Here is a 27,279-nt window from a genome sequence, read left to right as displayed (position 1 = left end):
AGCGCTAAGCAGCGGCGGCAGAAAGCCTATGTGCGCATTTAAAGTGCCCAAGCCCCTTTAAAACTTTTCCCCCCGCTCTGCCCAAGAACAATGGTGGTCTCCTGCCAGCTGGTGATCAGCTGGTGTTGGCATCCTTGTCCGCTTGCACTTTGCCAGTGTCACCAGCATCATAGATGCCTCCTCTCCTTTGGTCCCCGCGCTCTTGCTGAATCTGCAATGCACAGCCACAGCTGTCGCCGCTGCCACCGCTGTCCCCCTGCCATCCCCCATCACCTCCCTTGTACATATGTAAATATTTACAGTTTTAGGGTTTTTTTATTGTTAGGTGAAAATGGCACAGGAATGTGTGTAGGGGCTCACTTTAAAGTCCAGACTTTCCAAGCAGCGCATGCGTACATGTTGCTCTAGGGTTAGGGTTAGGGTTAGGGTTACGAGTCTTAAAATGCGCTGCAGCTGTGCTGCAGCTTCCACACCTGCATGGCAGCTGACGCTGCAATTAAAGCCTGACTGCAAACTGCGCATGTTCCAAGACCCCAACTCATTATACGACGCAGCAGACACGGAGCTTTTAAATGGGCAACTTAAATTAGCGGCGTAGCAATTCTGGTGTACCGGTGCAGCAGCTCTCATGGCTTCTTCCACTTCTCGATATGTGTCAGCATTCAGGTAGGACTGCTCCAGTTTCTGCAAAATGTTTGGCTGGGACCATATAGCTATGAGGTCAGCCGTCTCAGTATGAGACCAAGACGTCCCCCTGCCTTTTTTCGGGGTGCTGGTGGATGGCTGAGCCATCCTGCCTGGTGGCAAAGGGGAGCCGCCGCACAGCTGTGCCAGGAGCAGCTGAACTGTGCCCATTCCCAGGTGAAAATGGCACAGGAATGTGTGTAGGGGGTCACTTTAAATTCCAAACTTTCCCTTATCAGTTTCTACAACCAAAACATCCGCCGGCAAAACTTACAACTTCCCGCGGTTCCAGCAACGCATGCGCACAAGTGGCTCTAGGGTTAGGGTTACGAGACTTAAAATGCGCCGCAGCTGTGCCGCAGCTTCCACAGCTGCATGCCAGCGGATGCTGCAACTAAAGCTTGACTGCAAACCACGCATGTCCCGGACCCCGACCCATTATGCGACGCAGCTGACACGGAGCTTTTAAATGGGCAACTTATATTTGCGGCGTAGCAATTGGGACGTACCGGTGCAGCTGCTTACATACGGAGCTGCGCACGTACGCCGCAAATCAAAAAGAAGCGGAAAAAAGCAGCACCTTTTTAATGCCGCCTCTTCCCGCTTGGGGCGTGCGGGGGGCGTGTTCATGGCGGCATTCAGGTAAGGCCCGTCTGAAGGCTCTACCTTCATGACGTCATGAATACACCCCTTTTTGCCCGTCTGTATCCCGCCACTCACTAAGCAATTTACAAAGTGTAAGCTAATTGCCCCCAACAATCTGGGTACTCATTTTAGCGACCTTGGAAGGATGCAAGCCTGAGTTCAGCCCTTTTGCTGGTATTGAACTCACAGCCTTATGGTTTGTGAGTGAGTGGCTGCAGTATAGCCATTTAACCACTGCACCACCAAGAAATCATTCTGCTGGTCTAGTGGTGTCCTATCCCCATTCCATCAACATTATTTGCATATAGACTAGATTTACTTTATATATTAGAAAGGCAAAAAGCAGATTTCACCATTGAAGCTACAGCTCCTGATGCACCACAAAATCTTGAAACTGATCTAGGGGATTGAAAAACTCTCTAGAGCATGTTTGCAGCACCAGAAAGGATGCTAGGAACAAATATCTCACTGCTGCTGTGAACATCTCACTGCATTTAGACTCTAGTAATTGAGGCATAATTCCCATTTCCCTAATTTAAATAACCATTATTCTACACATTATGTATTTTACTTATGTTTTGATGAAGAATACACTATTATGGTGGTTCCCTTCCTATTAAGGAGCAGCCCAGCCCTTCCATTTCTTTGGGATATACATTTTTCTTCATAGATCATGTTTAAATTGAGAATAGTCATTTAAATGTAATATAAATGTTAATATTTACAAATATAGCAAAGTAAATTTACCTCTGATCTGGTCAAAGAGCCTATTTACTAGGGGCAGGTGATGGAAAATATGAGAACTTTATGTTATCTTTGATTTATATCATTCTGAAAAAAAGTCATACTAAAAGAACACTCATTAAAAGAAGCCAAAAAATCCAGCTCTTGTCAGCATCTGATGTTTGTCTGATTGGACATATTTAACACATCAATCTAGATTGTTGTTTTTATAAAGTTCAAGCAGCATCAGTTTGGAATGGATGAAACACAAACAACCCACAAGGCTGATGCTTTGTTTGTCTGGCGCAAACAGAACTGCTGGACTAAGAATGGAAAGAAAAGAGAACAGGAAGGAAAGAGAAAGAAGCTGTCTAGAGATGAAACTCTGGCAACATGGACCCTTCAGAAACAAAACTGAGGATCTTATTGCATGAACTTTAAAACCAGTTCCAGCCTCCTGGGCTAGAGCTGGGATGTGGGATAGAGGCGAGGATTATCGCATGCTAAATCGCTGCCTAATTGACACCTGTGGTGAAGTGCGACTGGGTCCCAGACTGATGGCAGGTGGCAATTAGGTGGCGATTTAGCATGTAATAATCCCTACCTCCATCCCGCATCCTGGCTTCAACCTGGGAGGCTGGAGCCTGTTTGAAAGTTCATGTGATAAGCTCCAATGTTGACCTAGAAAGTCCTAAATGACTTGGGACCAAGATATCTGAAAGACCACTTCCTCCTATATGAGCCTTCCAGAAATCTGAGATCTTCTGGCGAGGCCCTGTTGCATGTCCCATAGCCTCATGAAGTTAGGTTGGTGGATACGTGTAACAGGACATTCACTGTATCAGTGCTCTTTCTTTTTGCAGTGTTTTTTTCTTAACTCCTAGTTCCCTGCCCAATGACGTTAGGCTGCTCCATCTCTTTTAAGCTTCTGGTAAGCAATCAAAACAGTGCTGTTCTGCATGGCATTCCATGTTTGAAGCTAATGTTTTAACTGCTTGAAAACTGGGATTCTACAATTGTTTGTTGACTGGTTTTAGGAGTTTTTAAAGAGTATTTTAATATGTTTTTAAAATATTTTTATCCCTCTATTGATTTAATGGGCTTTTATTTGTTCATCACCCTGGGAGCCCAATATTAATCTCTTTTAAGAAATGTAATCTATATCTTTATCTATATCTATACACAGATGCATGCATGCACAACACACACACTTTTTTGTGAGTTGGCAGACACACACACACACACACACACACAGAGAGAGAGAGAGAGAGAGAGAAGCTGGACATTAGCTAAATTGTTTGCAGAACTTGTATGGGATAAGAATGCTGGTAGGATTTTCAGAACTGCATCAATAACAAAAAGGATACATTTTCACATCCCCGCTGCAGCCCCTGTCAGTGTAGCTCTTTTGTGTGCATGGAAGTAACCCAAGAGACTTCATGCATAAAATTTTGTTTTTCCTTGTAGATCAACCCTGCTAAATTGGGGCATAAGATGTTGATCCTAGACATGCTTGGGATTAGTTTCTACGTAAATAAAGTAGGTATTTCTACAAAGCACCTGTCCATCTCTTTTATAGGTCAAAGAAAAGATGGCAAAAGAAAGTGGAAGAATCTGTAAAGAACTAGCAACACACTCATAAAATTAGGGGATCTGGACAATAATTCCTAACTGCAAAAGCAGTAATATGTGAGAATTTTCCTTTCTGTTGGAAAAAAATGGAAGTAAATTCCAAACCTTATTAATGTTGAGAAGAAAAAAAGGAGAGAGGATACATATAGATTCAGTTTCTTGATTTGTATTGGCAAACTGCCCTTTTGCATTCTCAAAGATTTGTTCTTGTTCCCTGTGGGTTTAATGTTTGATATAAGTAGGAAAAATATTTGATTTTATTTTTAGTTCCTTCATATGTACTTAAAATGATGGGAAAAGAGTTCTGAGAAGAACAGGAATCCTAATAAAGGCAAATGCTGAAGGTAGAGTTCTAATCTGCTATCTACATGATGTATACTGTAAATGCAGGCATATTATGATTTATCAAAGCAGAATGTTTACACACTAAGTCCAGAATTAAACACCAACAGATTTGTTCAGTAAAACAACTTAGGAATTTAACGGAACCATTTCTGAACAGGAAAAATAAACTTTGGTATAATTTTGTTATTGTAATTCTTGTGTGCTTGCATGGTGTTTTATCCTCTGCTCTTGTACTGAGTCTGTTAGGCTCCATTACCTCTATAGTAAAAATAATAATAAAAAAAAATGGAGAAAGTTAAAAGCTGAGTACAGGGCCAGTCCCCTCAAAAATGCTGCCTGAGTCAGAGAAGCAAATGGCTCCTCCTATTTAAATTAATGAGCCATGGTCAATGAGGTGTTTTTTTGTTTTGTTTTGTTTTTTTACAAATATCCAGAGCCCAGCAATCGGGAAGAGGGCCCAGGAACTGATTATTTTGCATCAGTTTCTGTCTCTTTCAGTAGTATTATTTGTTGTTTTTTACTTCCATGTAAAGTATCATTATTCACATAGTTAGTACAATGATTAAGAAATGTGTGAGTCTGTACCTTTCAGTTTCTATTATTATGAAAACTACCATAGTATATTTTGGAAAGGATAGTGGGAGAAAGGGAGAAAATGCAGGACTTCTGACAGTGGTGGTGACAGCTTGAAACAGAGACCAAGAGGCGATCTGCCCGCTATGAGCTCAGTTGCCCGGAGGAGGAGGAGTGCCTTCAGCTCCACTGTCTATTCTTCACTAACTCCTCTGCCTCTGAGAGTAGTTCTTGAATATCTCCTGGATGGCCTGGATTGGCTGCTAAGAAACGTGGTGCTGGAGGGGAGTACGGTATATAGGTGCAGGTCTGTGACAGAGTCACTGGGCGGACTTGGTTTCCTAATAGCCAATCCCAGTTTGGGCTGACTATGAGGGAGGGGCTGTTAGAATCATAGTATCATAGAATCATAGAGTTGGAACAGACCACAAGGGTCATCCAGTCCAACCCCCGACCATGCAGGAAATCTAAATCAAAGCATCCCCGACAGATAGCAATCCAGCCTCTGTTTAAAGACCTCCAAAGTAGGAGATTGCACCACACTCTGAGGGAATGTGTTCCACTTTCAAACAGCTCTCACTGTCAGGATGTTCCTCCTAATATTGAGACGGAATCTCTTTTCCTGTAGCTTGCATCCATTGTTCCGGGTCATATTCTCTGGAGCAACAGAAAACAAGCTTGCTCCATCCTCAATATGACATCCCTTCAAATATTTAAAAAAGGCTATCATATAACCTCTTAACTTTCTGTTCTCCAGGCTAGACATCCTCAGCTCCCTAAGTCATTCCTTTTTGGGGAAGAAGTATATGCACAAGGGAGGCGTGTGTGACTGTGAAGTCAATTGAGCGGAGCTGAGTTCAAGAAACTTCTGCTCAGGGGGGTTCAGTGCAAGCAGTTGAGTGGAAGTTGAGGAGGAGTTTAAGAGAGGTGAACAGAGTCGAAAGAAGTGAAGGGAATTGAGTTGAGAGAAAGACATGGACTGGGAGAGAAAGTGTATTGGATATTGTATTGAGAAACTGTGAAATGCCTGCAACTTTAATATTTATGTCACCATACCACCTTGGAACTATTCTACCTAAGTTACATTCTTGCTAAATGTTGTTCAATAAAGTCAATGTTTATTTGTTACAACAGAAGCCTCTGCCTGTGTGAATTCTAAACCATATAAGGTGGTTATTACCTATAAAGCCCTGCATGGCTTGGGCCCAACTTACCTGAGGAAACGCCTCCTCCCATACAATCCTTCCCTCAATCTCAGGTCCTCTGGGAAGAACCTACTGCAGTTAAAGAGAACTAGACTGAAGACGGCTTCCCAGAGGATGGCTTCCCAGAGGACGGTCTCTGTTGCTGCTCCAAAAATCTAGAATGACCTGCCGGATGAGATCCGCCATCTAACATCTTTGGAGGCTTTTAAGAAGGCAATAAAAATGGATCTCTTCCAGCAGGCATTCCCAAACTGATCTCCTCAGAATTTTCACTCTCCATTTGTTTAGCTGTAGCCACTGGACTTTGATCTCAATTTATTTTATTAACCATTTTATTGGGAATTGTTTTCAATGGTATTTTAGGGTGGGAGGGAGATTGGGGAACTAGGATCTAATATGTCCTGTTATGCTTTTATCTATTGATAGTCATGTTTGATTTTATTGTTTCTGTTTGTTGTTACCCACCTCGATCCAATACAGGGAGAGGCGGGATACAAATAATAATAATGATAATGATAATGATAATAATAATATATCTGGAGATAGCAAGTTTTTGAGAGATCGATGACCTGTCAGGAATGCTAGGTCTGATTCCCAGGAGCAAAGCAATATGTTCTGAGGGATGTGTACATCCAGGTAAACAAGACCATCACAACTAAATAGGATGTCCTATTCAGTGGCGGCCCCACAAATTTGGAATGGTCTCCTCGAGGAGCTCCGTCTTGTGACCTCCCTGGTAACATTTAAAAAGAGACTCAAAACCTTCCTCTTCTGTCAGGTCTTCCCCTCTATAAAATGAAGCTGTGTATTCCCGTTCCCATCGATTCTCTGCCTTACCCTGTTGAACGATTGTGTTCAGATTTTGTATAATTTGTATTAGTGGATTTTATCTATTTTTATGAGATGTTTTTAATGGATTATATGGTCTGTAAACCGCTTTGATCTATGGAAAAGTGGTATACAAATAAAATTTATTATTATTATTATTAAATGCATAAATTAAGTGCTCCTTCCTTTCCCCAAATAATCTGCATTTTCTCTTGCAAATTGAGATAAAGGATTTCCTCACAACCAAAGCAGTAAGTCAATTGCTCTGCCTACACTTGTTGTGTTCCCAGTCAAACTTCCCTGTTTGTTTGCCTGGGGATATCCTGATCCAATCACAGATTTTGTCACACTGAAATTGAAATCATCAACTAGTCTGGAATCCCATTTTCAATTCCTGGGAAAAGCCATCCAGCCTTTGTTATCTAACCAGATAGCCCATCACTTAGGGCTAGTTTTTAGGTATAAATGTAGTTCTACAACCTAACTTCTGCACACTCACAGGTTGTACTCTGTGTATGAAACTATGCCACCCTCAGACCTCCCATTCTGAGTCACTCCAGCCTAACATTGCATGGTTTGCTCATCTGACAGGTAATTATAACCCGCTCCATACCCCTAAAACCTTGTTATCCCTTTACATACTTCCATTTTAGTTAGATCTAAATGCTGGATATATATATATATATTTTGGTTGGTTTGTAGACCATATACTCCACTCTCTTCCATGCCAGCATTCTCTTACCATGCCAGCCACAGCTGCTGGGGAAAGGGCAGGAATAAACTCTTATAGAATATGGCCTCATAGCCTGAAAAAACCACAAAAAACTATGGATGCTGGCCCTGAAAGCCTTCAACTTCACATGATTTTAACTGTTTTCAACCAAGTTCTTTTTTTTAAAAAAAATTAATATAAATTACTGTTAATTCTTTTTAAACATTTGAAAAATAAAATTTTAATTTTATCTTGTTTTATATTATTATGAATTTTGTACTTCAGATATCCAGTAATTCAGTAATTCACATTCCATCCCAGGGTAAAAAATCAAATGATAAATTAAAATAAAATTAATTTCTATCTGAAAGTACTAAAGTCCTGATCACCCCCACCCACACAGTGATTGTATTTATTGAACTTTTGCATTGCTTTTCCCATTTAAAGCTGCTTTACAATAGCTTGTCCTAAAAGGCTGGTTGGAAATAAATAAATAAATAAATAAATAAATAAATAAATAAATAAATCCTAACACAGGGATATGAAAAAACAATTCAATACATGTGAAGGTTTTTGTTTTAATTCTAACCAACCATTAAAGAGTGCAGGCCTAACAGTGAGGAGGCAGATATATAGAACACTTTGATCTCAGAGGCTCCACTTTGTCCCTTCCAAGGCTTTACTCGAGTCTTGCCAGTAAGGCAGGTATCAGCAGAGCTGATTTTCAGCTTATTCTCCAGAGGCTTCAGTTTTTGCTTTGACTGGAAACACCTCCTATTGCAAGGATTTGATACACTCTGAAAGAAGTCTGAATTTTATTCTGTGTTGGAGGTGTAGCAGATGAGGTCCTCTTTCTCCCCGCATTTCCCTGGAAATACTCCTTTTGATCCTCTTGGTGGTCCAAGTTCCTTCTGGCAAGGAAAGCACAATCAAAATCCCCAGGCTGCTGTGGAAGAGTGACAGAATTGACTATCAGCTCTCTTCCTTTAAGACTCAGGCATCAACAAACAACAAAGATCTCCATTCCTTTGTATAGCTGTTTTCCTATGATTATAGGAATGCGCCATTTGTCACCCACACATTCAAATACTGAAATTCTACTCTTACTACATTTTGTTAACTCCACATACAGTCTGACTTTGCTGGATTCACAGGCCAACTTATAATTACCACAACAGACATAACACATTCTTAAAGGGATGGCCACTAATGAATCAGCCAAAAATAAAATAACATGGCTTCTCACACACACACACACAGAGAGAGAGAGAGAGAGAGAGAGAGAGAGAGAGAGAGAGAGAAAGCAAAAAAGAAATGGCAAGTATAGATGTAAATGTAGAATTAATTACTATAATTCACATAAGAATACATTTCATCATAATGGAACAGACAGTAACCACTAGGTGATTTGTGTACCAGCTCAACCTACTGTCCAAGGTCTTACTCTGAGCCTATAGTTTCAACATTCCTCTTCTTCTTTGCTACAGCTCTGTATGTTAAATCAGATTTGAATTGGATAGTCCTTCAAAAAAAATTCCTGTAAAAAACGTGTTATCCAGTTACAATCTTCCACATAAAGGACAACCCTGGGCAAAATATAATAAATCACCATCCTATTTTCATGCCATGTGTTCGGTGTTGCCAAGAGCAGTAGGGGATGCAAAATCAGATGATTTTATATACATATAGCGTCTTTTTTACATATCCATGCTTAAACTTTACAAGAGAGTTTCATCTCAGTGATGTGATGAGTTAAAGCATGCTTCCAGAAATGTGCATTTCCATGCTTAATGCCAAGAACTGTGTGAATATGTGTGCCCTAAAGTCACCTGTTTACTTATGGAGACCCTATGAATTTCACAAGGTTTCATAGGTGTCATGCACAACCAGGTTGAGGACTCTGAGGCTGAGGAGGCTGAGCTAGAGCCTCCACTGGGACCTGAGCTTGAAGCTGTAGTTGAGTCTAAGCCTAGCCCTAGTTCTGCTCTGCCAGATCCAGCAGAGCCTATGGCCTCCCAGGAGGCTCAGCAGACAAGCCTCCTGGCAGCAGAACTTCCAAGTATGGATGAGGGAGAAAGGACAGCAGCACCTACAGTACCTACCTTCAGCCAGTGACAAGCAGAAAGGGAGGGTCTCTGGCGTTTGAGGAGACTTTATCTAAAACGCCGAGGCAATCAACAGAAGCTGGATTCCTGCAGCTTGTGAATTTAAACAGGTGCATAATGCCTGCCTTGGTGTTAGAGATTATCTGAGCTTCCCTGCGAAAGCACGCTTGATCCTGACCTCGTTTCCTAGCTGGAAACCCTGCTCCTCGGATTGCTGGTTGCCTTGTCTCCCTGGACTTCTTGACCTTGGATTTGCCTACATGTCTTGTCACTCTCTGGAATCCTGGACTTTGGTTCTCTGACAACTCTCTTGGAAGATTATCACACATGCACTCACCGCCTGGGAATCGCCAGGGAAATGTTAGGGAAGTGTACGTGTGTGTAACAGTGAAGTGCTTCCCCAGTGTCATACAATTGTCAGCTCCCTCTAGCGTCCCTCTAGTGTCATGGAATCATTCAGGGAGAAGCTATTTGCTATTGACACAAAGTTACCGTTAATAGCAAATCGCCTCTCCCTGAACAATTCCATGACGCTAGAGGGACCCTAGAGGAAGCTGACAATTGCATGATGCTGGGGAAGAGTTTCAGAGTTACACATACATATGTTTCCATAACGTTTCCCCGGTGATTCCCAGATGGTGAGTGCATGTGTGATAATCTTCTTGGGTTTGTGCTTTTGGACACTCTTGCTTGCTTTGCTGGACTGCATTATGTTCTGGACATTGTCTAGAGCTATGTGTTGTTATCATCTTTCTTGTCTGCTTTCCCAGGACAGTAGGCAAGGAATACTAGAGGTGGTTTTGCCAGTTCGTTCATCAGAAATATAGCCTGCAGCATCAAATATCCGTTGATAGTCTCCCATCCAAGTACTAATCACAGCTGACCCTGCTTAACTTCTAGGATTAGGCAGAATCTGGTGCCTTCTGTTGTTATTGTTGTATGCCTTTGAGTCAGTTCCATGTTATGGAACCTATTACATGGTCTTCTAGGGCTGAGAGTGTGTTACTCTACAAAGATCACCCATGGCTGAGAAGAAACTCAAACCCTGATCTCCAGAGTCATTGTCCAATGCTCTAACCAGTATACCACTCTGGATCTCTTCTGACTACTGATGTACAAACATATTAGGGTTCTGATATAGCGAATTCACGTATGAAACAGGCAGCACTGTGCCCTTTGCCTGCTAACACAAAGCAGGAGCTATCTACAACCCTTAAACAATACTAGGAAGTCTTGTTTTCACATCTGTGATTATAGAGTAAAAGCAGATAAATCCTTTTCTTTCACTTGATATTTGTTATTGTGTCTTTTCGCAAAGTTCTTCATCACCAGTGTCCACTCCAGTTTTGTATCTTACTTATACCATATGCAACACTTCTTGTCTGTTACAAAATGAAGGGCAAAATTTCATCATCATGGGAGGATGAAGACACTTACCTTTTTTTTGAGGGGGGGGGGGGGTTCAAGATGATTAGTTCAGCAGAAATATTTCAAAAGAAGTAGGAATATTGGGAACATGGTTTCTTTTATGGGAAGCGCCTGAATAACATTATTGGTGAGCTAATTGTATGAGTCACTCTAATGTAACCAAAACTCAGCTGATGATATATTTTCTATTATGAGATGTGGATGTATCATTAGTCTTTTATAAAGTTTACTTTAAAGTCAGAGGTCTATGATTTACTGATCAAAAACATCAAGAAAAATATTATCACCCCTACAGCATTCGTTGGAACATTCTGCCAGGATGTTTTAATGAACAAACAACTTTGTGATACAAAATTCAATTTTAAGGAGAATTTTTTTTTGAACACAGAGATAATATGTTGTTATTATTAACAAAGACTTTTGTTTATTTGATCAGCAGCTGCAGGATTTCTCACAGTTGTTTTGGGGGTTGAATGGTATTAGAGTTATGTATTCATATGGAGCAAGTCTCAGACAGAAAGAGAATTTTGTTCCATGTTTCCAAAATGCTGAGGCATCTAAACAGCTGGTTAAAGGCACTTGAGAAAACATCTTGACTGTGATGCTACCCAATTGTGCGAGTATTATGTAAACTTACAGAAGACCTGCCCAAAATTGTGACAGTTTATTACTCACAGTACTTTCTTCTCATGTTAGTATTTTAAAATTTGTTTGTTTACATTCACTGAACTTTCTCATTCACTACTAATCTTTTCCCGTCTCCAGTTAAGGATACTAAGTAACCAGCTTCATATGATATAGTTTTGTTTTGTTTGTTTTGTGTTAATACAGAGGCTGCACATCACAGTTAACTACTGCCCAGCGGTAGCAGGTAGACAGCTACACATTTCCAAATACCAGAACAATGTAGTTAAAGTTTTTTGTAAATATTGACATTAGAAGCTGGTTATAACATTACCAAGGCTAGCTCAGGACTGCTGTACAAAGTGCAGTGACATATGGAACTGATCTACTAGGAGGAAAAAAGAATTAACATTGCAGCAAAAGAAATTAATTTCCTTACTGTTACAGTACTAATGTCATTGTAAAAATCATCCATCTGAGGCCAGAGTTTAAATCCTAGGTGAGATGTCATTATGGATGGCATACAGTTGTGATCTCCAGTTTCCATTCTTTGGAAGTGACTTACAATTTCCACAAGTAGCCATGAAAACCAACCATTCTATTATAACAGGACAGTTGTTTAGCAGTCTCTATGTCTTTATCATGCTGTCTTCTGCACTGCAATAAAAGCAAGAAGCTTTGCTTGCACATTTATTCCATTTCAACAAAAGGCAGTATTTGCTTTATTTTTAGATGTCAATAAAATCCTGTGCATCATTAACACCTTCGACAGTGGAACAAACTCTATCGGAGTGTAGTGGAGTCTCCTTCCTTGGAGGTCTTTAAGCAGAGGCCGGATGGCCATCTGTTGGGGATGCTTTGATTTGGATTTCCTGCATGGCAGGGGGTTGGACTGGATGGCCCTTGCGGTCTCTTCCAATTCTATGATTCTGTGATTCTATGATTCATTCCAGGAGAACACTCTAAGCTGTAAACAATATAGGAAAAATTCAAATCTGATTTGGCAGATCCGGATATGTTGCTAATGTGATTTCTTTTCCCCTTTCCTCTGCAAATGACTCATCTATTTGCCTCCTACACATAGCAAATTTTTTTCTGTACTGATAGAAAAGGCAAATCTGAAAACCCAGACTATACTGGATTGAAGATAGGAATTGTGGAGGCAAACTACGCTTGACTGACAAGGGTGTTTTTGGTCCCACTTTCATTGTGGGACTTAGCTCCAGAACTGATCGCAGTTCAGTTAGATGTGGTGAAAATCACATCACTGAACATGTCCAGAGTAGTTACTTTATGAGATAACTACCATCGTTTTCTAAAATGTAGGAGGTAGGTTTTCTAAAGTGTGAAGCTCCCAACAAGTTTTAACACATCTCAGTTTAAAAATTAATAGATTCATATGGTGCCACAGAAACTTACCTGGGTCAGTGTCTTTACAGCTGACATAGCTGCTTGCTCAGCTCCCAAAAAGAAATGATCCACATTTTTTCTCTCTTTGGTCCTGCCAAAGCTTAGTTGAGTAGCAGCTATTTGTTTTGTAATTTGTGCAAATATTTGACCCTTCACAATCATCAGTGATAACTTTCTTTTCTTATTTCTTTGCTGAAGGGCTTGTTAGCATTAGCAAACTGCTTTTTTTTCATCACTAGATAGCAGACAGAGCACTTAAGGGCCTCCTACAAAAGTGGAGCTTGTTGGTACCAGATGCATTCTTAGATTTGCAGATGGCAAACAATTTGCCTGGATGTCTACATGTTCTGGATCTATTACCGCTCATCAGTGTCGCTTGTATTTATATACAGGTATTCTACAGTAACTGAAAGCAGAATAGGTTCAATAGGCATTTAGGAGTAATGTCCAATATAATCAGTTACCCCTTTAATTACAACTGACTCTCCAGAAAAGGACACAAAAATAATACATTTTTAAAAGAATTAAAAATTAACAAGTTAGCAAGGCCATCAATTATAAGGAACAGGGAAGTTAGAGTTGGGTTTCCGTTTTAGATGGGTGTTGTTAAAAGAATGCCAAATTCATTTTTTAGGTGAATATGAGTCTTCTAGTCTTCTGCATGAAATAGTTTCTTCAGGTTTATTAATGCTGCAACACAATTTAGATATTTGCTTATTTGGTTTAAACATTTTAATGCAAACTATACATATCTATCTATATATTATCAGAAAGATCTTTTTAAAAAGAGAAAAAAGGGATGATGAAGAAAATTATTTTTATTTTAGATATCAGGAAATCCAGAAGTCATAAAAATTATTAGTACAGTACAGAATGTTGCTATATGTTTCAGAAGGGAGGACTGGGGGAAGGGGAGCTATACTTACAACTGCTTAAAGGCAATGCTCACCCTGCATCCATTTGTTCCCTTTTCTGAAGAACGTCCAGAGTGCAAGCATGTACATGTCTACTCAAAAGTAAGCCACAATGAGAATGACTGAGTTTGCTCCCTGGTAAGTGGGTCTTGGATTGCAAACATAATTCTTAAAAGGTGGCTAAAAAGAAAACTTTGGAAAGGGGAAAGTATATTTTAAGAAAAATGTCCAAATCCACTTTTCATTCATGTACATCCTAAGTGTGTATTTACTAATACAACCAATTTCATATTTGGGCCATTATACTGCAAAAGGCTTTTCAAACATTTGTGTTGTGCTGCTGTGAGACTTAGCTTCTAATGCACCTGTGTAGTTATGGAAAGCAGCTGTGTATCGGAGGTCACAGAGGAATCCTAAATGGAAATTCTATAATGTTCAAACAACACTCATTGACTGTTGCAGCTATCACTTTTGACAGTTGTTATAACAACCCAACAATGGTAACCTTTCCAGCATTCTTCATGCCATTGCTTGAAACTGGTTTGCATGCTTCCCCATGGCAGCCTTCAGCATATGAAGTGAAAAGTAAATTTTCTGTGTTAAATTATAGTAGCTGTCAAGTCACTTAAGGCCTTCTGACCACACCATCATAGTAATGACAATTCCCATGAGAATTGGTTCTCTGTATGCTACTGTGCAAAATAGTTGTTCACTTTTTAAATTCTATTTATTTATCCATAGTACTTCCTGATCACTTAATAATTAATTATAATAGCTACAGACAGATGGACAGGAAGACAGACTGGAAGAAAATACAAACAGTGAAACTATGAAAAAATAAACAGCACACAACAAAATCAAGGTAAACCTAGTTCTGAAACCTTGGCTGCATTTGCACTGAAGAAATAATGCAGTTTGATATCACTTTAACTTCCATGGCTCAGGACAATGGAATCTTGGGGTCTGTAGTTTTGTGAGATATTTAGCCTTTTCTGTCAGAGAGCTCTGATGCCACAAACACCGTAAATCCCAGGATTCCATAGCACTGAACCTTGGAAGTTAAAGTGGTGTCAAACTGCATTATTTATGCAGTGCAGATGCAGCCTTAGCAGCACCTAAGAACAGTTCTTGAAATGACTGAAAGTATATAATTGAGTCTCTACATAGTTCTGAAAAGATCATACCACAGATACTAGGCAAGCCTCTCTGGAGAGGGCAGTCCACAAACAGGGTACATCACTGAAAAAGTCACCTCTCTTGTAACTACTTGCCTCTTGTCCTTTGGTGAGGATATCTGGAGAAGATACAGCTATGGTGGACTTCCACTGTATTTTTATTTTCTCTCTGAAAAAATGGCTTTAAATTATTTCCAACCACATTAAGTGGTGGTTAGGCACTAGATGGGAAAGATATAAATGTAAATAAAACATTTCTTAGGTCCAAAACACACTGCAGAAATAGTCCAGTCTGAGACTGCTTTAACTGCCTGGGCTCAATGCTAGAGAAATCTGGGAACTGTAGTTTTGTGAGACATTGAGCATTCTCTGTTGGAGAGCTCTGGTGCCACAATAAACTGCAATTCCCAGGCTTCCCTAGCACTGAGCCAGGGCAGTTAAAGCGGTCTCGAATGGGATTATTTCTGCAGTGTGTTTTGGACTTTAGCTTTTATAACTTCTTTAATGTTATAGTTCTTAAACAATTTTCCTTTGAAAGCACCTTTTATATAATGCATCCATAGCGGCAGCTTAGACCAGATCCCAGCTACTAATATACAAATAACAACCAAAACACTTACACTCTAAAGTGTGTTAGCAAATCCGTTTAGTAGATAGGATAACACTTATAAATATATGAGCTAAATTCCATTTTCTGACTAGCTTGCTCTTGGGAGTCTAGAACGATTATTACAACTGAGAAATAATTCACTGTGACACCTATTAATCTTTAACACTTTATAAAAACACCTATTAATCATTAACCTTTAGAGAAACAATTTAAATATAGAATGTGTGACCATGTCTTCTATACTTTGTATCTCTCTCTCTCTCTTTCTCTGGCCTAATGGGATCTGTTTGATAAGACAGTGAGTTTGATTTTTTTTTCTTTACATATTACCCTTTGATATTGCTTTCTTGTCTGGAAGGCATAAATGGACTCCAAGCAAAACAATCTGGATTTTTTAAACATCAAACTGTCATTAATTTATTCTGTGTAGTCAGAGCTGTTTTAATACTGTAACCAAATGACCAAACATCTATGATGTAGCTCTTATTATTCCGACTGGTTTTAGGGAAATCCTGAACACAGTTAGTCACTGTTTGCTCCATTTATTTTAGTGGGTCCACCCAGACCATTAATGACAGTTCACTGCACCCAGGAAAAAGTCACAGCACGGATCCTATTTCAGCCCAGACAGGAACAAGGTAGCAAACATACATACATGAGGTAAAGCCCATTAAAAAAGAATGAGTCTTATTTAGGAATAAACATTGGATGTTTACAGTGAGATATATTCTACAATATATTGTATAAGATATATTCTTATAGAATATATAAGACTATCTTTCCCATGTGCTCTGAATGGCCAATTCCTGGCCTAACATTTCTTTGGATTGCAATTTTTTTTGCACAGTTATACTTCACCCTGGAAGGATGCTCATTCTGAAGCAATAGCAAGGAGGTGCGGGGAAGACTGACTTGCCACAGTATTGCATCTCTTGTGACATGCTTGTCTTTTGACTTAAGGAAACTACATTCAGCCAGGTGACCCTTGTATATTTGGCTGCCTGAGGCTGAGCTGCAAACTCAAAGGGCATATACTCCAAGGCAAGGCATCTACTTTTGCTACTTGAGAACATCCTATACAGTTGATATCTGTTAGGGTTTGGTTCCAGGAGACCCCCACCTCCCATGGATACCAAAACTCATGGTTGCTCAAGTCTGATTATATACAATGACATAGGAAAACATTTATACATTTATATCTTTCCCAGAAGATGCTTTGTTTGTTTGGCAACAGAAATGCAGAGTAAAATTAAATTATTATTATTATTATTATTATTATATGAAATGGCAAAACCAAGGTGTGCTTTTTGGAATATATATATATATATATATATGGAATATTTTCAAGCTGTCGATAGTTGAATCTGTGGATAAAATAATCCATGGAAATGGAGAGCCAACTGCAGTTATCTGTTCCAAATTGTAAAATAAAGAGGGTCAGCAGGGAAGGTTCTTATTGAGATGTGTGTTTTATTTATTAACCTTTTTATTGTATTTATTTTATGATTTCATATCATATTACATGGAGGTTTATTTATTTATTTATAAAAAGTTTTACTTTCATCTGCTCCTCTCTGGAAGCCACTTTGAATGCCATGCTGGGAGTGAGATGGCATAAAAATGAAATAAATAAATAAATGTGCAGTATAAAAATTAAATATTTGGGGGACAATTTTTCCCAGAAACACTCCGCCTGCACCAACACAGGTCATGTTAATGGGCTATGTAGAGTTTGTTTTTTTTTGTAGACTGAAAAACAAAACAAAAACAATTTCCCCTGAGTTATGCTGACTGGATATACTTAAAGGTCACCACAATTGACCTGATAGCAATTAACAACCCAACACTAAATCCATTTACTATAATAAAAGCCACCCGCAACCTCTAGACCCAAGAAGTGCAGGATTGCTTTTAGTAGGAGAGATAGAATTTGAATCTAGAACTTCACTCATCCTCAGTATGGCTTTCCCTGAGGGAATCATAGAATCGTAGAGTTGGAAGAGACCGCAAAGGTCATCCAGTCCAACTCCCTGCCATGCAGGAACTCTCAATCAAAGCATCCCCGAAAGATGGCCATCCAGCCTCTGTTTAAAGGCCTCCAAGGAAGGAGACTCCACTACACTCCGAGGAAGTGTGTTCCACTGTCGAACAGCTCTTACTGTCAGGAAGTTCCTCCTAATGTTGAGGTGGAATCTCTTTTCCTGCAGCTTGCATCCATTGCTTCGGGTCCTGAAAATGCTAGTACACATCTTTCAAAAACGTGTGGTAGGAATGGCAGGCATCAGACCTTGGGAAAATTGCTGCATTGGACTTACTTTCCCAGAATCCCCCAGGCAGACAAGATGGCAAGGGTGCTTCAAAGCATGTTCCCTCCACCTTGGCCCCATACACTTTTTCTTTAAAAAAAAAAAAAAACCATTCAATTTTAATAATAATAAAAAACCCCATTCCATTTTGCTCTGCGTGCGTAAATAACCGTGTAGTTTATGCTTTGATATTGTCATTGGAAGGTACGATTTCATAATGTGGCATCGTTGTTTCCTTTACAAATGTTAGCATTACCTGCTGCGGCGGTAGATACTGGGGATGATGATGATGATGATTCAAGAGCCACATTAGTGCAAACAATAAAAATAACAGTGTCTAAGGCTTCTTCTGCATGGAGTGCAATGGAAGGAGGAAGGCCAGCTGGAGGCAGGTGACACCATGAGTAACTGCACCGGGTGACCCACCAACCCTAAGGGACCAAGGTCAGCCAGGCTGCTTTCGGGGTCCTTTCTTTCCCCCTCCTCCCTTCTCTACCTCTCTTTCTCCCTTCGCTTTTGTTTGTGAGCCAGGCGCCCTCTTCCGGCGAGAGGCGCGCACTGCGCCTCCCATCCTTCGCTACCAAAGGAGAAAGTAGGAAAAGTTGGGGAAAAAGTTTGGAAGGGTGTGCATGTCTCTCTCTCTCTCTCTCTCTGTCTCCTTCTCTCTCTCTGCCTTCTCCCCCGCTCTTCCCCGCCCAAACCCGTTCCCCTCTGGGCTCTTGCGTGTGTGTGTGTGTGTGTGTGTGAGTGTGAACCACTGCCATGATGACATCCCCAGCAGCAGTGCCCGCCTTCCTGCTGCGCCTGTTCAAAACCCCGACGCCGTCTCCAGCCCCGGGATCCCCACCATCCCCAGCCCCTTTTCCAGAGAGAGAGGCAGGCCGGCCGGCCAGGGAGGAGGGAAGCCCCCGGTGCCTCCACTGACAGCCCCAGGCCCCCTCCCCCCTTCCCTTGCAAAGCCATGGCGGAGATCTGAGCCCCTGCTGCTGCCCAAGGCCGGGAAGGGGCTCTTGCACTTGTCCCAGGCAGGATCCTCCAGCATCGGGCGCCCTCCGAGGCTGGCAGGGGATCGCTGTCCCTCTCCCCCTCTCCCAGGATGGAGCCCCACCTGGCGCTGCTCTGCCTGGTGCTCGTCGGGGGGGCTCTGCCGGCCTCAACGCACCTGGAGCCCCGGAGGAGGAGGCAGCACCACCACCACCACCAGCAGCAGCAGCAGCTCTTGTCCCCCGGACGGTGCGAGCTGCCCAGATCGGTGAGATAGATGGATGGGGGTGATGGAGGTGGGGGAGGAGAGGGGTCCCCAGCCAGCCCCAAGGAACAAGTGGCCTGTGGGCAGCATCACCTTGCATCACTTCACATAGGCTCAAGTCTGTTGTAACCCGCCTCGATCCATAGGGAGAGGCAGGCTATAAATAACATATATTGTTGTGTTGTTGTTGTTATTATATTAGCCACTTCTTTCTTTGAGTTAGGAGTTTATCCTCCAGGGGGCTAATTTCGGCACTGAGAGATTAAAGCACCTTTCAGCATCCAGCAAATAAAGCGAAAAGGGCAAGCAATTTGGCACAAATGGTTCTCAAACCCAACTGGACAAATGAAATGATTTTGGAAGCTCAGTCGCTGAAATCCCAAAAGTAAAAAGCTGTGCATGAATGCTTCTTTGCTACCACTTTCATGATGGGTTTGGTATGAAATCATTTCGTGTACTTATGCAACTTAGCAATAGCAATAACAAGTACATTTCTGTACCGCTTATCAGTGCACTTAAGCACTCCCCAAGCGGTTTACAAAGTGTAAGCTAATTGCCCCCAACAATCTGGGTACTCATTTTAGCGACCTCAGAAGGATATTCATGAGATAAACTCCTGATCTCCTCCATGTGATAAACTCCTTAGTCTCAAATGTGCTACAAGATCCCTTTCTTGGGTCAAGGAGATGTCTTCCTCATGCCCCCCTCCCTGTGTGACTTTTTGCATGGTCTGCCAAGGGAGCTTGGGGACACCCCTGAGACTATACTGAAAGAGAAAAGTGGGTCACATCAGCTCAGCCTCCTGGGATCTTGGAGCACCTTTGGAGACTAACTGGAAGAAAGAAGTTGGTGGCATGAGCTTGCCTGCACTTCAGCCTCCAGGGTCCAGGGATCTTGTAGCACTCTTGAGGCTAACCCAAAGGAAGAAGTTGGCCGCATGAGCTTGCCTAGATTTGAGCCTATTAGGACCTTATAGCAGCTTTGGGACTAAGGGAAAGGAAGAACCTGGCAGCATGAGCTTGCGTAGACCTGAGCCTGTGAAGCATGCTTGTAACATCTTTGAGACTAAGTGAAAGAAAGAAGTGGGTAGCGTGAGCTTGCATAAACTTGAGTTTACAAAGTATCTTGTAGCATCATAACTGAGAGAAAAAAGCAGGTAGCACGAACTTGCATAGACATGAGCCTATCAAGCAGCTTTGAGACTGAAAGAAGTTGGTAGCATGAGCTTGTGTAGACTTGAGCCCACGAAGCACCTTTGAGACTGAAGGAAAGAAGTTGGTAGTATGAGCTTGTGTAGACTTGAGCCCACGAAGCATCTTTGAGACTTAAATGAAAGAAAGAAGTGGGTAGTATGAGCTCGCATAAACTTGAGTCTGCAAAGTATCTTGCACAGTAGTACCTTTGAGACTAACTGAAAGAAATAAGTGGGTAGCATGAGCTTGCATTACTTTGTAGGCTCCAGTCTACACAAGCTCATGCTACCCACTTCTTTTTTTAGTTAGCCTCTAAGACACTACAAGATTCTTTTGCAGATTGATTTTCCAGACTATCATGGCTATATCTTTGAATTCTTTATGGGCTGTGGTTGTTCAGAACCAGCGTAGCGTAGTGGTTTGAACACTGTACTATGACTCTGGAGACCAGGATTCAAATCTCCGCTCTGCCATGAAAACCCACTGGGTGACCTTGGACAAATCATGCACTCTCAGCCTGAGAGGATGGCACTGGCAAACCCCCATCTGAACAAATCTTGCCAAGAAAGCCTTAGGCTTGTCATAAATCAGAAAACACAACAACAGCTGTGGTTGTCACTTCACACCTGGAGGGTCAGGGTCCCTGTCCCTTTCCCATATCCCCATCTAGGCCTGCACTGAAAAGGAAAGTTAGTTTTGTGGGTGAGTGACAGCCTCTTCCATAAGATTATTACCTAGCCAACCTTGCCCCTCACTGAACTTTGCAGGGCTTTGAGAAAGTTAGTTCATTTTGGATCACAACACCCAGAATAATCCCACTGCCAAATCAAAAGGGATTTGGGGAAGTTAGTTCTTTTGGATTACAACTCCCAGTTTGTCTCTGAGGCTGAGAGAGTGTGACTTGCCCAAAGTCACCCAGTGCATTTCCATGGATGAGTGGGGATTCGAACCCTGGTCTCCAGAATCATAGTCTATAACTCTAACCACTACACCATGTTGGTCCTCTCATTGCACTGCAACTCTTTTTGGACTACAGTTCCCCAAATGCTCCAGCCAGATCAGCAGGGCTTTTTGAAAGTTAGTGACATTGGACTTCAGCGCCCTTTGAGAAACTAACTTTCTCAAAGACCTGCTAAATTGCTCCAAGACCAAGGCTTGATGCATCACTGAAACCTGGCGCAGTGTAAAACCAAGAAGGCATGCCAAGTGTACCATTTGGTTGGAAAGGAGACCCATCTGATTTGCTTCTTGATGTTGTACAGCCCCATGCATACTGTGCTAATGTACTAATTAAATTGTTTTCTCTCTCATTCCCCCTGTAGCATTAGAGCCCACCTTGTACTTTTGTATACAGTTGTCCACCTTGTGCCTTAGCAATCTATATATAAAACATATTTTTTTGGGGGGGGGGGGAGAATCTCTGCTCTTCTTCCAGACACTGGAAAGCACTGTCAACTTGCTTGTGTTATTTTTCAAAGAACTCCTGATTTCTGTGATTTTTATCAACTTTTCAGTTCTCATAATTTTACATTCCTGCCCAGTCTGTAAAAGTAGAACCTTTAGATAAACTTAAAAGTGCTGAACTTTGTTTATTCATTTGCCATTTTGTTATGTTAAAAGAATCAAACAAACCCCCAAACCTCTTGATATTTGAAAGAGTTAGATTTATTATACTGCCTAATGATGTTAAGGTCAACGGAGCTGTGGCTGCCATCCTAGGTGCACTTACCTGGGAGTAAGATCAAGGAAGAAAAAATGTACTTCATAAGACAGATTTTACATTTACTATTTATGCTAGAGTAAGTTTGCAAAACAATTTGAGGAGCATGTATTACCCAATATTATCTCTATTCCTAACCACATTGTTGTTGTTGTGTGCCCTCAAGTCATTTCCCAGTTATGGCAACCCTAAGGTGAACCTATCATGGAGTTTTCTTGGCAAGATTTGTTCAGAGGGGGTTTGCCTTTGCCTACCTCTGAGGCTGAAAGTGCTGTATATACTCATGTATAAGTCTAGAAATTTTAGTCTAAAAATTGACCCCCAAAAATAGAGTCGACTTGTCTACGGGTCAGTATAAGTGCTGTACTTTAACTCTTATTTTAAAAAAGGAACCATCTCCTGGTGAACAGCAAGAGTTTAATCTGTCCTGGAACGCTGATCCACCTGTATTCTCTCATCCATCCAGCCTTTAGTGTGAACACAAACAATGGTGCCTGCTGGAATTTTCTACGTTCTTTGGCACTTTTCTTTTGCTTTATCCTTTAGATCCTTTGTTACATGCCCCTAAGTTTTACCCTCGACTTATCCATGGATCATACCAAAATCCATAATTTTTGCCCCTAAACCTGCCCTTGTCTTATACATGAGATCGACTTATAGTCGAGTATATATGGTATGTGACTTTCCCAAAATCACCCATTAAATTCCATGGCTGATTCAAATCCTGATCTCCAGAGTCATTTCCCAGTGCTCAAACTTCTGTGCCACATTGGCTTTAAGAGAAGGCTACAGATAATATTATATTTAAGTTATTCACTTTCTTTGACTAGTTAAATGTTTGAGTAGTTACATGTGTGATGAATCACAAAAACAATAGGACAGTGGGATAATCAAATGGGAGATTGTACAGGGAAGTGCCTGCAAAGGGAGTTGCATCCATCTGCATGCACCTGCAGATTATATTATGCATACTTGCTCCAGACTGAAGGTATTGTTTGTATGTTATTTTTGTGTGCATATGGTTAGATACAGAATAAATGAACAAAATGTGTGATCCTAGAGCAGAACCATATTTTTCTATAAAATATACACACATGAATTGCTATTTTCCTATCATTATCATCATCATCATCATCATCAGCAGCAGCAGCAGCAGCAGCAGCATCCTCATCCTCATCCTCATTTTGATGTTGTTGTTGCTATATGCATTCAAACCAACTTTGACTTAAGGCAATCCTATCATAAGGTTTTCTTGACAATGTTTATTTAGAATGATTTTGCCTCTTTTCTTCTTAGTCTGAGAGAGTGTGACCTGCCCGAGTGGGTTTCCGTGGGCAAGTGGGGAATTTGAACCCTGGTCTCCCAGAATCTTAGTGCAACATTCAAACCATTACACCACACTGGCATTCACATCCTTATTATACATATATAAATACTGACTCAAGAATTTCCTGTAATTCCTTGCAATAGTATAGTTCCAAATGATAATGATCTTCTTTAAAAAAACAACAACCCTCTTTTAACTACAAGGACCGTGGGTTGAATATTAAGAGATGACTCATCAGAGTTAGGTGATTGGTACTATTCAAGTGCCGGCCTTTGTATTATCTTTCTAACATATCTGTTTTCTGTTTTGTGAATCACAGATCATCTGAGTTTACAAATGTAATCTAGAAACTACTTAATCCAGAGAGAGTCATGCTGAGATAGTTGCATGGATTTCTGTAGAGGAATCCCAGAATAGATGAGCTGAAGACTAGTTGAGGTTTTTGTTTTTTTTTACTTCCTCATACATGCAGTATCCACAGCTGTCTTTTGTTCCACAACATTTTTATATTAGTTAGTTTTTTTCCCTTTGATATTAGTGTGACATACTGGTTTGACTGTTGGACAGCAGCTTTGGAGACCTGCTCAGCCATGAAATCCACTGGATGACCTTGGGCAAGTTGCATGCTTTCAGCCTCAAGAGATGGCCATGGCAAGCCTCTTCTGAACAAATCTAACCAAGACAGCCCCATCATAGCTTTGCCTTAAGGTCGCCATCAGTCGGAAAGGACTTGAGGGCACATGACAACAGTGATGTTAGGAATAGGGAGAATGTTGAGGAAAAACATGCTCCTCGAATGGTTTTGCAGATTTAGGTTCAAAACACATTACAGAAATAATCCAGTTTGAGACTGCTTTAACTACCCTGGCTCAATGCTAGAGAATTTAGTTTTATGAGACATTTCTCTGTCAGAGTTCAGGTGCCACAACAAATTACATTTCCCAGCATTCTCTAGCACCAAGTCAGGACAGTTAAAGTAGTCTCACACTGCATTATTGCTGCAGTGTGTTTTGGACTGTAGAATAAATTGTAAATGTAAACATGGTGTGCATGCACAATTTCTGCTTGTATTATTTATTTCCCTTTTTTTCATTTTGACTGTACCTTCTGGCTATGATGGCTGGGGAATTCTGGATGTTGCAGTCTAAATACCTCTCTTTTCCCCTCCAAATCTCTTGCTAGTCCTGAATATATTTGTCTCAGCATTGTCCTCAGAACTAATTCTGTTCCTTTCTGGATTCCTTTTTCCATAGCAAAAAGACTTGAACTCTTTTCTCTGGACAATCCGGAGAGACCCTCCTGCCTATCTCTTTGGCACCATCCACGTGCCTTACACGCGTGTTTGGGACTTTGTCCCAGAGAACTCCAAGGCTGCTTTTCAGTCCAGTTCTAGTGTGTACTTTGAGTTGGATCTCACGGACCCTTACACCATCTCAGGCCTGGCCAGCTGTCAGCTGCTCCCCCATGGGGAGAACTTACAAGATGTACTTCCCCGGGACCTTTACCACCGTCTCAAGCGCCACCTTGAGTATGTCAAGTTGATGCTGCCTCACTGGATGACCCCAGATCAAAGGGGAAAAGGGCTTTATGCTGATTACCTCTTCAATGCTATTGCTGGAAACTGGGAACGCAAGCGTCCTGTTTGGGTGATGCTGATGGTCAACTCCCTGACTGAGACAGACATCCGTTCCCGGGGTGTGCCAGTATTGGACCTCTATTTGGCTCAGGAGGCTGAGAGAATGAAGAAAAGGACAGGAGCTGTGGAGAGGGTAGAAGAGCAATGCCATCCTCTGAATGGGCTGAACTTCTCCCAGGTAAGAAGAATCAGGCCACATATGTGCACTGAAGCCTTAAGGGAGAATTACTTCCTTTTTAAAATAAAGCCTGACCTGTGCTAGGTTGCACCAGTCATATTCTGAAAACTCAGATGCACAATGAGGGCAGCATGTCTGAGATTAATCTATCTCCATGTTCGCTAATCTTTTATGCGAAAACAATGTTGCTAGTATCACAGAAAGTGACTTTTCTAACAGTGTCCCACCCACAGCTCCATACTGAACACAGAACTTGGGAAAGTTATTTTCTTGCATTATAATTCTCAGAGAGAGCGAAAGTGGTGCAGTGGTTTGGGTGCCAGACTAGGACTTGGAGACCAGGGCTTGAATCCCTACTCAGCCATGGAAACCCACTGGGTGACCTTGGGCAAGTCACATTCTCTCAGACTCAGAGGAAGGCAAAGACAAAGACAAGCTCCCTCTGAACAAATCCTACCAAGAAATCTCCATGTCTTTGGGTCTCCATAAGTCAGAAATGACTTGAAGGCACACAACAAACAATAAATTTCCAGAACTCCTCAGCTAGCATAGCCTATGCCCATGTTGCCTGAGAAATATTTACTATTATAATCCAGAAAAAGAACTTTTCCACGCTCTGTCACACTCTGAGAATTTCATGAGCAAGAAACTACGTTGTGTGTGTGATCAAATAGCTGAAATCATTAGGAAGCTCATGGATCAACAGTAGTACTTTTTAAATTGGACCCATAACTAACATGTAATTGCAAACATACCAAAATCTTGCCTTTGCTCCCTGTGGTACAGAGCATGTGAAGCAGGGGGCAATGTGAGTGCTATGGTATCTTTTTCTATCTGTTTTCTCTGTGTCACCCACTACGTATTGGAAATCAGAGGGGTTATTTTGCTATGGTTTTCCAAAATTCTCCAGCCAATGTGGCCACTATTCTGGGACTTACTGTTCAAAAAGTGACTTTTCATGCTTTGCAGATCAAACTTGAAATATGCAGTCAATGTACAAATAAATAAAAAAGTAAATACACAGCTAGATTTCCCTGGGGTATCTTCAGTATTTGACATGAACATTTTTGAGACGAGGACTTTTGTGTCTGGTTTTTATAATTGGTATCCACTGAAAGATATATGAAATTATTCCTCTGTATATGTGCCATGTGGGTAACAGACTTGGTTGGAGGGCACACAGTGCAATTACCTTGTTGAAGTTTTGCAGGTCTGGAACAGATGGGAGACCTCATGGAGTCACCACTTATGTTGTCTTGCATTCCATTTTAGTGGGGGAAAGTGGAACAAGTTCATACTACAACAAAAACCTCTTCAACCCTGTGTGTGTTCTTTCTTTTATACTATATCTGAATCATTCAGATCAGAAAATAGGTGTTTCTCAACCTGTTAAAAACAAGGCAATGTAATATAGTCAGTATTGGATTGCTGCTGGATCTGCACTTTTCTAGAAATCTTGTCACTAAGAAAATAAGGAAGTAATTTTAAGGGACTGATAGATAACACAATGATATACACACACATACCCTGGTCCTGTTGATGTCAATGGGTTCTACTGTTTGGAAGGTGGATTTAAACCTGTATCCTCTTAGCCAGCAGTTTGGAGAATTCAGGGAGCTGTAATCCAAAGAAACAGCTTTTTCGAGCTTTGATTTAAATTTAATCTATATTGTCTTTTTGTTGAATTGTTTATCCTAAGTATTAGGACTAACCTTCAATCATCTCAGTTTGGCAGGACAGTCACGGTTAATTATCACTGTCCCATTCTCTCAGCAGCTTTTAAAATGTCCCAGTTCCTTCTCCTACTTTCCTTTCCCATCCTCTGCTTACTTTTGATTTGCAGCAGACAGTTCAAAATGCAAAAGTAATTTGCAGGAAGGAGAGGAAAGGAAAGGAGGCAGCGTACAGTATTGCCCTTTCTGGTAGGCTGATTCCCCCTCCCAAGCCTTTCCCAAGGCTTTTCTAAATTCAGTATAGTACATGAATTTCAGGGCTTCTCTGCTTAAAATAGTAGTTTTGCTACTAAACCTTTCCCCTCTTGTTGCCTGGCTGCACCC

The 27,279-nt window shown here is 41.2% G+C and overlaps 1 protein-coding gene across 1 annotated transcript in view; it reads left to right on the top strand.

Annotated features, from left to right (window-relative positions):
* Positions 1 to 19,015: 19,015 nt before the first annotated feature.
* Positions 19,016 to 27,279, top strand: part of TRABD2B (TraB domain containing 2B) — a 387,757-nt gene continuing 379,493 nt past the window's right edge. The window contains exons 1-2 of the mRNA XM_089518655.1: positions 19,016 to 19,171; positions 24,662 to 25,222. Coding sequence (XP_089374781.1) covers positions 19,016 to 19,171; positions 24,662 to 25,222 — 717 coding nt within the window. The remainder of the gene's footprint in view (positions 19,172 to 24,661; positions 25,223 to 27,279) is intronic.

The sequence above is a fragment of the Sceloporus occidentalis genome, unplaced genomic scaffold, assembly GCF_023333645.1.
Source record: "Sceloporus occidentalis isolate IW3139 unplaced genomic scaffold, rSceOcc1.0.p SCAF_3, whole genome shotgun sequence".
Classification (NCBI taxonomy): domain Eukaryota; kingdom Metazoa; phylum Chordata; class Lepidosauria; order Squamata; family Phrynosomatidae; genus Sceloporus; species Sceloporus occidentalis.
The sequence above is the reverse complement of the archived record's forward strand: the minus strand, read 5'-3'. Positions and strand labels throughout refer to the sequence as shown.